This window comes from Chanos chanos, chromosome 1 (genome assembly GCF_902362185.1).
Source record: "Chanos chanos chromosome 1, fChaCha1.1, whole genome shotgun sequence".
NCBI classification, from domain to species: Eukaryota; Metazoa; Chordata; class Actinopteri; order Gonorynchiformes; family Chanidae; genus Chanos; species Chanos chanos.
Window position 1 is genome coordinate 49,889,005 of NC_044495.1, and position 12,289 is coordinate 49,901,293.

At 41.0% G+C, this 12,289-nt stretch overlaps 3 protein-coding genes across 3 annotated transcripts in view; 1 reads left to right on the forward strand and 2 right to left on the reverse strand.

Moving 5' to 3' along the window:
• Nucleotides 1–418: 418 nt before the first annotated feature.
• htr1aa (5-hydroxytryptamine (serotonin) receptor 1A a) lies at nt 419–1,630 on the reverse strand. The gene has a single exon (XM_030781798.1). The coding sequence runs from the start codon at nt 1,628–1,630 to the stop codon at nt 419–421; it is 1,212 nt and encodes a 403-aa protein (XP_030637658.1).
• Nucleotides 1,631–3,702: 2,072 nt separating this feature from the next.
• Nucleotides 3,703–10,430, forward strand: rnf180a (ring finger protein 180a). The gene is made up of 4 exons (XM_030764897.1): nt 3,703–4,389; nt 8,092–8,323; nt 9,776–9,901; nt 10,228–10,430. The coding sequence occupies exons 1-4, from the start codon at nt 3,703–3,705 to the stop codon at nt 10,428–10,430; spliced, it is 1,248 nt and encodes a 415-aa protein (XP_030620757.1).
• An 874-nt stretch (nt 10,431–11,304) lies between these two features.
• LOC115804457 (5'-nucleotidase-like) overlaps nt 11,305–12,289 on the reverse strand; it is a 5,306-nt gene continuing 4,321 nt past the window's right edge. Inside the window, exons 6-8 of the mRNA XM_030764909.1 lie at nt 12,271–12,289; nt 11,773–11,956; nt 11,305–11,417 (exon numbers count right to left, since the gene is read on the reverse strand). The exon at nt 12,271–12,289 is cut by the window's right edge and continues 129 nt beyond it. Of these exons, the coding sequence (XP_030620769.1) occupies nt 11,305–11,417; nt 11,773–11,956; nt 12,271–12,289 (316 nt within the window). The remainder of the gene's footprint in view (nt 11,418–11,772; nt 11,957–12,270) is intronic.

The following is a 12,289-nucleotide window of genomic DNA, read 5'->3' on the forward strand; positions in this document are numbered from 1 at the left end:
ATTTCTGAGGCTTCATTCCGATGCCGTTACTGCAGAACATTCATGTATAATTTGCAAGAACCAGACTACCCGGAGATATTTTAGGAGTAGGATTTATTGTTGAGTGCGACAAAGCGAACGTTTATCATGACACTTAATCAGAGACCCTTTGTCTAATTATCTGAATTCCGTGCATGAAATAATATACAGCTTTTTTGCAGTGGAGGCAAATGATTGTTGCAGATTATCAACAAATACACACGAGTTTCATCCTACTTCATGTAGGCTACTTTGTATGGCTGCCGTCCAAATTACTATACTTAGTTCTCTCTTTCCCAAATCAATCAAAAGCAGGTCCATAAACTGTCCACTGACAGATCCCCCGAATATTCCTAGAATTACGTTATCCAAAATGACCAACTTCGCCTCTCTTAGACTTTTACTGTCTGAAGAATTTACATTTCGCGATTTTCTTGAACGCACTTTGGAAGTCTTTGTTGAAGTATGCGTATATGACTGGATTCAACAGAGAGTTTGAATAGCCCAGCCAGTTGATGACAGCATGAAGCCAGTCCGGCATGTAGCAGCTGTTTTTACAGAATGGCAAAACAAGAGCAACGATGAAAAACGGTAACCAGCAGAGAATAAATGTGCCCATGATGATTCCGAGCGTCTTCACCGTTTTGCGCTCTCTCGCCAAAGCCATTTTCCTCTTTGCTTCCGTGTTCTTTTCGTTCCTGTTCTCGAAGCACGGCAAAGGATGTGGGTTATTAGGGAGCGAGAGGTGGTTTTTGGAGAGGCTGTGAACTTCTATAATCTCCAGCGACTCGCCATCGTCTGCTTGTTTCACCGCTCCGTTTACGCATGGGCTCGGCTGCGGCTCCACACTTCGCCTCCAGTTTTTATTCGCCTCTCCGTTGGCTTTCTTGTGGAAAAGAGCCGGCGACACAGTTATGCACTTGTCCGAGATTTTCGCTTTCTCGGTTTTCTTGACGGTCTTCCGAATTCGAAATCTGGCAGCTTTGAATATCCTCCCGTAGAGTACCAGCATAAGAATAAGTGGGATGTAGAAAGCGCCGAAGGTGGAGTATATGGTGTACGCGGGATCTTGACTTATTGTGCAGGCATTTTCGTTCGCCCGGTCTTCTGCAGTCCTCCAGCCCAACATCGGGGGAATTGAAATCGAAAAACCTATTAGCCAAGTGAGGCTGATCAAGACAGCTGCTCGCCTCGGAGTCCTCTTATTCACATAGTCAATTGGATCTGTGATAGCCCAGTACCTATCCAAGGCAATTGCGCACAGGTGTAGAATAGATGATGTGCAGCACAGCACATCTAGAGAGATAAAGATATCGCAGATCTCCTGTCCGAGAGTCCATTTATTCAAAACCTGATAAAGGGCCGCCATGGGCAGCACCAGAACCGATACCATGAGGTCCGTGACGGCCAAAGAGCCGATGAGATAGTTCGCCACATTCTGAAGGGACCTCTCCAAGGCGATGGCCGCGATCACACATGCATTCCCTAATATGGCGAACAAAATAAGCGCACCAAGAAACAACGAAGTGACGACCTGGTAACTTAGAGCAACTTCGCCTGGTCCCGTTTCATTCCAGTTTAGGATGTCTGTGGTATTATTTGTGCCCTCCATGTCGAGAGCGCAGGCTACGTGGTACAAACTCAAGTCTTTGCGCCAGCTCTGTTGTCCGGCGTATTTTCATCAACTTGAGGACACATGGTGTATGGTCTCAGCAGCTGCAGTGCACTCGAGCTGCGAAATATTGGTGTCCTGTGACGAAGTGAATTCATTTATACCAGCCGTCGTTGGTACGTCAGAAAGCTGTGAGGGCGCAGTGCACTTTTTTTCATCCCTTCAACTGCCTTAGAAGTCACACATTTTGTTGAGAAGACCCGAAGCATTGGCAGGGATATATTTGTCGTGTGCAAGAAATATATCGCTTCTGTGAAGATATGTTGGTCTTTTTTTTTTCTTTCTTTCTTTTTTTTTAAGTCGATTTGTTTTTAGGCAATAAAATTTTTTTTTTGGTCACTAGACATTGCCTTTTTAGAGGACAGCTTTTCATGCCATTGTAAAAAAATATATGATCTTTCTTTAATGTTTTCGCAACAACATTGTAACTGGAACCATTTATACACAATATAAAAACAGGAATAACAACAGCAGGCGAATAACATTATTAATAATAGTAAGTATATTGATGATGATGATGATGATGATGATGATGATGATTTTCCGAAGATGTGACAATTTTATTAGTAGCCTATAGTTTCAGAACCATGGACAGCACTCTGTATGATAGGCTAAGGAAAAATGCTGCCACCTGGCGCCTAATTCCTATGTCGGACTCATGAACAGCGCAACAAGGCGGAGTTCCTGCACTGGTTACTGTAAAACGAAAATTCCACCAGAAATTTAATCAGCTTTGCCATTAGGCTCGTCAGATTTTAGCTCACACGAACTCTACGTCTTTGCATTGTACTATATCACATGATCATCCATTTGGGAGACAGAATAGTTGAAGGGAAGATGTTCTAAGATTAATTGTCCTCGAAAGCAGTCAAAGTTATTTGTTCATTTTCCTACCACAGTTTTCCCCTAAGAAGCTGAGGTAGTGATTATACATACAACCACGTACATTTTTAACACCTCTACATTAGGTACAGCTCTGAAAGTGATCGTTCGAAACGTTGTAAACTCTGAAAATACAGATAAAAATAGCTGTAGACCCTCATGATTCTTGATCAAAGCATGTTTTGTATGACTGATGACATATAATTTAAAGGCTCGTAGAGTTCATATTTTCCAAGGCAGTTTGGTTTCTGCATTGCGTCCGTATAAAAACATGTTCCAAGGCAGCAGTTTTCACAGGAACCACGAGCTGTAGCGAGGCCAGTCATATTCATAATGAAGAATATACATCTCATAATGAGCGTGTCTTCTGGGAAATCGAAGACGATTCAAACGTCTGTGTAAACGGCTCAGTTACTCTAGTCTTGTGTGTGTGTGATCATTAGATTATTAGATACAAGATGCATTAAAATGCTGTTCAAATTCTCGTTTTTGTAGGCTATTTGGCTCCCAAGGCTAGTTAATGTGATACGACGACGCAAGTATATTTTCATATTTATGAGCGTGTGTGTGTGTGTGTGCGCGGGCTCGTGCGCGCATAAGCCACATATGTTAACACAACTCTTAAAAGCAAAATAATCTAGTGAAATGCGGAAGAGTCTGACCACACATAATACGTAAATATTGCGTTAATTTCCCCAGCATTTTGTTTTCGTCAGCGTTGTTCTATCATGCACAGTCCCTGCTGATCATCCAGAACGTGAAAGAGCTGACCATGTGTGTTGGGGGAAAAAAGAGGAGGATGCTCTAGTTATTTCATCTAATTTTTTTTCCCTTTTTTCTTTTTCTTTTTTTTTTTCTACAAAGACTGCATTGTTGCGAGTTTGGATTCTATAGGCTCTGGGGGACAATTAGGGTGCTGAAACGGCTATTATTGTGGGACGGGTGTTAGGGGTTTTAACTTTGTCAACAGTGCAGAATATCCCAGGGGGGCCCATGGCAGTCCTGTTCACCTCTGTGTTCACCGGGCTGCACAATGAGCGCAAATGCTCCCTGATCTCTGACTGAGTGAGAGAGAGAGAGAGAGAGAGAGAGAGCTGCCCGTACAATCTGGGGGGTGGGCGGTGCTGGAGATGGGCTCTTGTGGGGAAACGGGTTTGGTCAGGGGTGTGGACCGGACGGTGGAGGCCCTGTGCCTGGAGGTGAGGCCTCTGAATGGGAACATGGCTGAGAACAGTTCACCACTGGGGCGCCTGACAAGGCCTGCCACACACAGGAAAACCCACAGTTTGGACTACAGGCACAGGGAACCAGGATCCTCTCTCGGTGTTTCCAATCTCCCCCAGAGGGAAAGGGACCCGAATCCAGGATACGTGCAGGGCACAGGGGCTCCCCCTGTTCACCCGCTTTCTGGAATCTACCAGCAGGGATCCACCTCTTCGTCCCCAGGACTGGCTTCAGGGTTAATCACCTCCTCCCTTGTTACTCAGGACTCTAGCTCCTCAACGAACCCTCTTGTGTGGAGAGTCTCAGATCATACCAGGACTTCCATAGGGGAACAGAGCCCGGTAAACTCCCAGGCTTCAAGAGCCCGTCTGGTGTCTCTTAGTAGCTCTGAGCTGGGAGAGGAGGAAGAGGAGGAGGAGGAGGAGGGGGTAGAGGTACAGATACTTAGAACTCCAGCAGCCCCGGTGTCAGCTCCCACGGCAACAGGGGAACGTAGACTCAGCAAGAGGGAGAAGAACCGGCTAAAGAGCCTGAGAAGAAGACAGAGGCGGAGAGAGCGCTGGAGACAGAACCAGCTGCAGGAGAACATACAGGTGATTCACATGTACAGTGCTTTAGTTAAAACAAAAAAAGGAAAGAAAGAAAAAAAACAGAAGACCAGCAGGAGAATCAAACGTTATTCATACCATTGCAGCCATAAGAATGCCATATTATATAACTTTCCTTTCATAGTGGTGAAAAGTTGATGTCTGTTTATGCGTTATTGAAATAAACCATTCAGAATATGTTGTGTGTTCTGCAGACTCTAACTGTGGGGCGCTTGAGAATTGCTTGAATTATGCACCGTTTCTGCTGCTTTGAACAGAACACCGCTGCCTGAACAAAACACAAACTGCTCATTGTGTAACACAAACAGAGCCCAGCCTCCCAGCGTTTAGGCTCATTGAATAGTGTGAAGTCCTCTTTGAAGCCCTTAGAGAAACAGTTGTTTTCTGTTCTTGTCTTAAATGGATGCGTTCTCCGAGTAAAGCCGCTTCCTGCCAGGGTTTGAACTCAGAGAAGAGTAGCACTTCTGCGGTCCTTTAGTATCTGTCTGAGTGACTGTATAAGAGTATTCTAAAAAGCCTCAGATTGCGCGATAAGCTTATTTAAATCCCATTTACAATTACCGAGAGCATCTTAGTGTCACAGTATGGATTTGAACTGATTATATGCATGCAGACAGCATCCACTGCTCAAGCGTCACAATGTGATTATAATGTCAGAGTACTATCTGCAGTGGTTAGCATAATTGTGTGTGTGTGTGTGTGTGAGAGAGAGAGAGAGAGAGAGAGAGAGAGAGAGAGAGAGATTATTAAGTTTAGTTCTGATCTTCTGTTGGAGTGCAGCCATCACATCCTTGTGTATTTACTTTAACAATTACCCTCATAATAGCTTGTTGATATGAAGTCATGGTGCAGACCTGGACTGAACCATAGCTAGGGTCTGTCATTAGAGCACGGACGTATCATTCCTGCCAGAAGAGGGCGCCAACTATCCTGAAGAACCTAAGCTCTTTTGCCATTAAGCCTTTAAAGCAAATTTAGATAAAGTCACATTTAACGTTCTGGCATTTTCAGCTGTGAATTTTTCCATCTGTTGATTTGTGTCAGCATTATTAAGAAATCCAAGTGATATTAACTCATCTTTCAGATACTGTGCATTGTGCATTGTTGCTGTCTCCATGCTGGAGTGTTCCAAGTGCAGTTCCATGACATGCTCCAGATTGATGCTAAATAATCAAGGCATGTTTTTATATCTGCAGGGACACTTGACTTATATCAGGACTAGAACTGCATGGCTTTCGTGCTGTCTAAAGTAATACTGCGGGGTGATTACTGATTATCATGCTGTCAGAAACTGTTCTTTCATTCGTCATTGTCTGTTTCAGCATAAATGGGACAAAATATGAATTGGTTGCTTTGATGAAGCCCGATGGAGTAAAGAGCTCTTAAACATGGGAGAAGGCAAAATGATTTGTTGATGATGGTGATGATGATGATGATGATGATGATGATGATGGTTTTGTTCTGGACAGCGCCGTCTTCAATTTCCATTAGACGTAGAATGACTAGATGCTCTAGATATTATCAGTTCACCATGAGTAAAGCATTCCTCGAATCAAAAGCAGTTTAACTTAGAATTAAGATTGTGTACAGCTGCAGACGCATGAGCTGCACTTCACAAGACGAATATTTTAATTAAAATGTGAAATAGGTGTCATTCCAGGGCATTTTGGTTGCAAATGACCTCTATGTTTTGGATTGTCATTTTTCTTTCATGACTATTTCAGTGAAAACTATGACTATGAGGATTGTGCAGCCAGTTTATAATGAAGCAATTAAGTGCGTAACGGCAGTGCCCGTGTATGCAATATAGATATGACTTCTACGATGAAACTTACTTGGGTTTCTCAGGCAAAACCTTTCTCAAATACAATCTTTCTCAAACACATGTCGGCATCGAAGCACAGTCAGATGATCGGGATCTATCCGTCTTCTTCCGTCCTCACGTATGGTGAGCTTTATGTTATTGTGTTGGCGCGATGCAAGCCTGTGTCGTTGAGGGAGTGGTTTCTGTAGCTCTTTTTTTATGAGAGGTATGTTGTTGGTGATAATGGCACGCTTTGGGAAGAACTGGTGAGTTCCCAGGTGCCCAGTATGAGTCTGAGTGGTAATTAGATAGGGACGTCCCTGTCATTTGGGGTCACATACGGAGTCTAACGTTAGCGTGCATGTGCCTCTAGGGATGACCTCAGCACACGTCTTATGATATAATAAGAACCTTTGTTAGAGACACAACACTTATCAACAGCAGAGACAACCATTTCAATGTGGTGCTCTGCTGTTTTGATAAGCTGAGGTAAGGGGCTTGGGAAGTGTGATGTCTTACAAAATCACAGAGGAAGGTATGAGGATACAAGGATAAACAATGCAATGGATTTTTGTTGTTGTAGACAGATGGAAAAAAGCCTTTGTAAAAGTCATTGTAAATGCTTTTGTTCTGAACAAAAATGTAAATGTATTGCAGACTTGCATCCTCTAACTCTAGTCTTCAGTTGGTTTTCACGACAGACCGTAATCCACCAGGACTTCTAAGCATACATGCCTCAAACCACAAGTAGTACAATATACGTCCTCTAATTTGAATAATGTCTAATTTCCATTGGTAGGAATGTTAAAAAAAAAAGAAAGAAATTGCTCTTTATCATCACATTGCAGGGAACAAAAAATATCAATTCAGGCCCATTGTTATTTTTTAATCACGTGTCATTATATTCGCTTCAAACTCCCTGCTTTATGAATGCTTTTGGAAACGGAACAAAAAGTTAAAAGTATCATCAGCCTTTATTTATTATTTACATCACATTTCTAAGACTTTTAGAAAATGAGAGGAAACTATAACCATACACAAAATGACAAATACGGTACGGTACAATCAACTGTGCAGAACTAAAGTCTGTGCTGTACGTATGGTGTGACACATTCTTATTTTCAAAGTCAACAAATTAGCTCTGGCCAGTTCACAACTCATACACGTGATAATTGAGAGAGAAGCGAGGGGTTTCCCTGCAGTCCGCAGGGAGGACGACGGCAGATAGGTGTTGAGAGTTTCGACAGAAACCTGCAGAGTCTTAAAGTCCTACAGGACTGTGGGGGGAACTGATGTTCCTGGCAGCTGTCAGTGCGTCTATGAGTGGAGAGAGAGATTGCTCAGAGAACACTGATTGGGCACAAGTGGCTTGTGGGAGAGGCAGCCTGTGATGGAGGAAAGCTGCCTTTGTGTTTTGCAAATGCTGTAAATATCGAGAATAAACGTTTATGGAATCATATGAGTAAGAGATTACATAATGAGAAATGGTCACTGTGAAATAGCAGAATAAGGAATTATTCAGTTTTGTACTGATTATCTGGAAACTCGGAGCCCCTGTTCCATCTTGTAACATCCAGATTGCTCGTGGCTTTTATTTAAGGCTGTTATTCCGAGAACTGAACTGACAAGCTCTTTCGGACTGTAGGGAGTGAGAAGTTTGGATAAAACACAGAAAAACAGATGAAGACTGTCATGCATTCTGTTCATGCTACAGAAAAACTGGGCTTGTAACCACTGAGTGGCCAGCATCACTTAGGCTGTTCTCGCATCATCTGAAGTAATACTTATTTTATTACATTATTAATCATAACCGTGTTGGTTATTCGTCATTTCTGGAATTGTAACCCATCTCACAGTTGTATCTCTCTCTCTCTCTTTTAAAGAGCTCCACTGCAAACCCTTCCAGCAGTAGTGATGAAGAGGAGATCCACACCAGGGACAGAGAGGGTTATATATGTGCCGTGTGTCTGGACGTTTACTTCAGTCCCTACATGTGTCACCCCTGTAACCACATCTTTTGTGAACCATGCCTGCGAACATTGGCCAAAAACTGCCCGACAAACACCCCCTGTCCGCTGTGCAGGACTGTCATTACCCACGTCTTCTTCCAGAAAGGTACGAGTCCCTTTCCAGCGTTTTCCTCATCTCCAGATTTTATCTCTGTGTTTGTTCAGAATTAGCGGGCTCTTGCTCAAGCAACAAACTCAAGGTGCTGCTTTAAAAAACCATTGTTACTCTATTATACAACAATGTGAATTTTTATTTTGTAAGGAGAGCTTATCACCTCTGATATTTTACCCCTTTTTACATTACAACATTTACATCCTTGTAATTAAATCTTCGGTCATTATTTTTTAATATATTATCTCAGTATACTGCTATTCACCAATGCTTTTGGGCTTTACGTTTTGAAATTCAGTCATTTTGATATAGTATGTTTAGGGGGCTGACTGTCTGAATATAGCTATACAGTTTAACAAGTAATACTTAAAATATACCGCCTCTTGTGAGAACAATAAGTAATCAAACAGATTAGACATAATGTCCGCGGGGCCTTACTCTAGTTACAGATAGGTCTTTTTAAACTCCTTTGGCCAACTAAAAAAAATTCAGGGGAATTTGACACTAAGGCATCCAAAACCGTTACATATTACATATTACACATATCAAAGCTATGTAATTTAGTATTTATAGAGGTGAAATATTGGGGAAAAACTGTCTTAGACACCAACATATGCTCAGGTAAATGCCATAATGGGCCCATTTGTAACAGAGACATGCACTGTGAAAGGATGATTTAGGAACGTTCGAGGAAATAATCTGATGTTTCTATACCAGTCAATAACAGAAGGTTAGTTTATATTACCACTTATCCCCGGCGACTAATTTGGTGCATGAAATGCCAAGAGGACACTTGATGAGGGTAAAATGTGTCACTTATTCTCAGTGAAAGGCAGAGATGTCGTCAGGGTCGGCATGTCCTCACAAGAGCTCTGTAATCACTGAGGGTGCTTGAGAGTGATTGGATGCAGAGATTTTTAGATGATTATCTATCCCAAGGTCACAGAAGTAACATTTGCATGGAGCGAAACAGAACAGACTAAAAACATTAAACATGATGAAATACAGGCCTCTCTTTCCATTGTGATCATTGTGAATGCTGTTTTAATGCACTTATTTACGCTGCTGAATGGTATCTTTGCTAATGTTTATATTTTGGCACTAAAATTAGTCCTTTATTAGCAAATGCAGTGGAAATCAGAGCTGAACCTGTCTGTAGGTTTTTTTTGTACTAACAAAAAGGTTAGCAGAAACTTGTTATTATAAAGTTATGGTTTGTCTGTCAAGGACTCGCGGAGCCAGAAGAATTTCAGACTTCTGTGATTTGAGATGGATAAAAAAAAAAAAAAAAAAAAAAAAGAGGAGAGCATCCAAGACTTGTACAGACAGTCCTCCTACATGCTGAATCATCTGTAATGTCCTTAAAATCACTGGCACAATGCTCATCACTAGCATATCACACAGTAAAACAAAAAACACCTTCCTTTCCTTTCCTTTCTTTTCCAGAACTAAACCACACGGCTCGAACGTTCTTCCCAAAGGAATACCTCTCTCGGAAGCAGACTTTCCAGAAGGCAAGCTGCGCTAAGTGGCCACTTCCAAGCTGCAGGAAACTATTCCGAATTTTTGGAGGTACGCTCAACGAAAAACACATGGAAAACATCTAATCTTTAAAGAATCAATAACAAGAACTTACAAAAGGCGAAAGTGAAAATTTGTACTACATCAGTGGTCATTAAGGGGAGTGAATTAGAGTATACAGCTGCACTATGTTCCTAACCATCTAACACTTGTACACTATCTCAGTATATATCCAGAAGTGATATATATATATATATATATATATATATATATATATATATATGTATATATATATATATATATATATTTTCACGAGAGTTAATGGAAAAAACAGACTCAGAAATAAACTCTTTTTCTCTCTCGTTTTTTTTTCTCAGGCTTTCAAAGACAGGCAAGTCCAACAGCCAGGCGTCAGTACCCACACGGCGGCTACAGACTTGACGCCTTGGACTTTGAGGATGATTCACATGGCTGGCGATTTGACATGGACATGGTGATCATCTATATATACTCTGTCAACTGGGTCATCGGATTCATTCTTTTTTGCTGCCTGTGCTATTTCTTCTTTCCTGCTTTTTAAAGAAAAGACTTACAGAGCAGGGTGCAATGGGTGTTCTTACTGAAAGCCAGACAATTAGAAAAAAAAAACAAAAAAAAAAAAAAAACCTTGAGGGTTATGTGGAGAGGACCACAATTATTGTGTAGAATACATCTCTCTCTTGAGTTTTTTTTTCTTTTGACTTGTGAGATTGGATGATCAAATAGGGCAAATAGTATCATGTTAAGTTTAACACAAGTGCCTGACTAACTGAGACTGTTAGTTTGTTTAATCCTGCCCCCCCCCCCCCCACTCCCCCCCAAAAAAGACAAACTGTGAATCCAGTTCATTCTGTTACGCTCACACAACCTTGAAAATACTTCTTTTTTTTTTTTTTGCCACGTTTCAATACCAGAGGGATTCCTCTCTGGTGGCTATGTTCTATTTGCTGTTGCAATGGATGTGTTTAATATTATGTCACTTTTATAAGACAATCCAATGATAAAGTCTTATTTTTATAGCGCTGAAATCATTTAAAGGAATAATGTTTCCATTTCCTATAGAAACAGTGGTGGAGCATTTCACTATACACAGAAAAATCTGTGCTACTTTTTTTTTTTTTTACTATTTGGGATTTTCACTAAAACCTGTACGGAGAAAATTCAAAATTTTGTAAGTCATAAAATGATTGAACTGTAGTAAAATCTTATTCAAATTCTCTCATCTACCTTCAGTGTTTTTGTAGCATTTGTAGGATTACCATTAAAAAAATATGGCACACACAATGTGGATGCTTGTTTAAAAGTTTATCTGATAGGTGTGGTTATTTTGAGATTAAGACGTATCCATAAAATCTTAATCTCCGTGAAACTGTTCTAATCTCTGCAATCCTGCAGTGACGCAGACACTCGTAAAATTAAGAGTCCGTCTGTGATTGGCTGTCTTTGGACAGATGGAAAATCCTGCCTTCCACCCTAGGCACAATAGTCACTCCTAGATCAGTCACTTTAGCTGTATCCTCCTCAATAGCTGCAAACACACAAACACACACACACACAGAGAGAGAGAGAGAGAGAGAGAGAGAGAAAGAAAGAGAGAGTGAGAGAGAGAGGCAACTTGGACCACATATGACAAATTAAAAACATAAAAGGATAAAAGACAGAAATGACGCAGACATCATATGGTCACCTTAAACTTGACAACAAACATGAAACTTCAGTAAGTACATAATACGTTAAGAACTACTCTGCTTTCAAATTTTACAGAGTGTCATATTTTACAGTTTACTTTGATCTGTTCAGCATAACGTTTTGTAACATAAATACGCAGAATTTGTTCTTAGTACTAATAAGTGGCATCTAAGGTCCTTGCTAGGATCTCTTACCTGTAACGGAAGGACTGCAGGAGACTTTGATGAGGCCCATTCTGTGGCCTGACTTACAGGTTTTCAGGCCTTTGACAATATTGCCTGACTCAAAATGGTTGATGAGAATGGTGGATAGAGTCTGAGCATTCTCAATGTCAAACACCCGCTTACAGTTTGAGAACATGGTGTAGCCATCTTTACCCTTGTAGAAGAAAAAGACTGACTCAATTCCACTTTTTCTTCCCTAACGTAAATTTCTTAGCCGTTTCAATCTCCATAGCCACAGTTTTTAATCTGTCTTCGAGTCACAAAACAGGATTAACACATCACACAAATATTTTTATTATGCTCTTTTTAGAATGCTAATCTGCCTTGGTCTGCAATATTAGTTCTGAGATATTCTGTTTATGAGTTTATTTAATTTGACATTAATGTATACAGAAAGAAACTAACCATTAAGTGGGTGTCCAGGTAATAAAAAACACAAACAGTTAAAGGAAGTCATCTTCATTGTACCTTGGCAAGATATTCCTTC

Bases quoted from the DNA above. Each gene is read 5' to 3' on its own strand.
- htr1aa (XM_030781798.1), bottom strand. From the start codon at position 1,630: ATGGAGGGCACAAATAATACCACAGACATCCTAAACTGGAATGAAACG.
- rnf180a (XM_030764897.1), top strand. From the start codon at position 3,703: ATGGGCTCTTGTGGGGAAACGGGTTTGGTCAGGGGTGTGGACCGGACG. The intron at 8,324-9,775 runs GTACGAGTCCCT...TTTCTTTTCCAG, and splicing joins CCACGTCTTCTTCCAGAAAG to AACTAAACCACACGGCTCGA. The intron at 9,902-10,227 runs GTACGCTCAACG...TTTTTTTCTCAG, and splicing joins ACTATTCCGAATTTTTGGAG to GCTTTCAAAGACAGGCAAGT.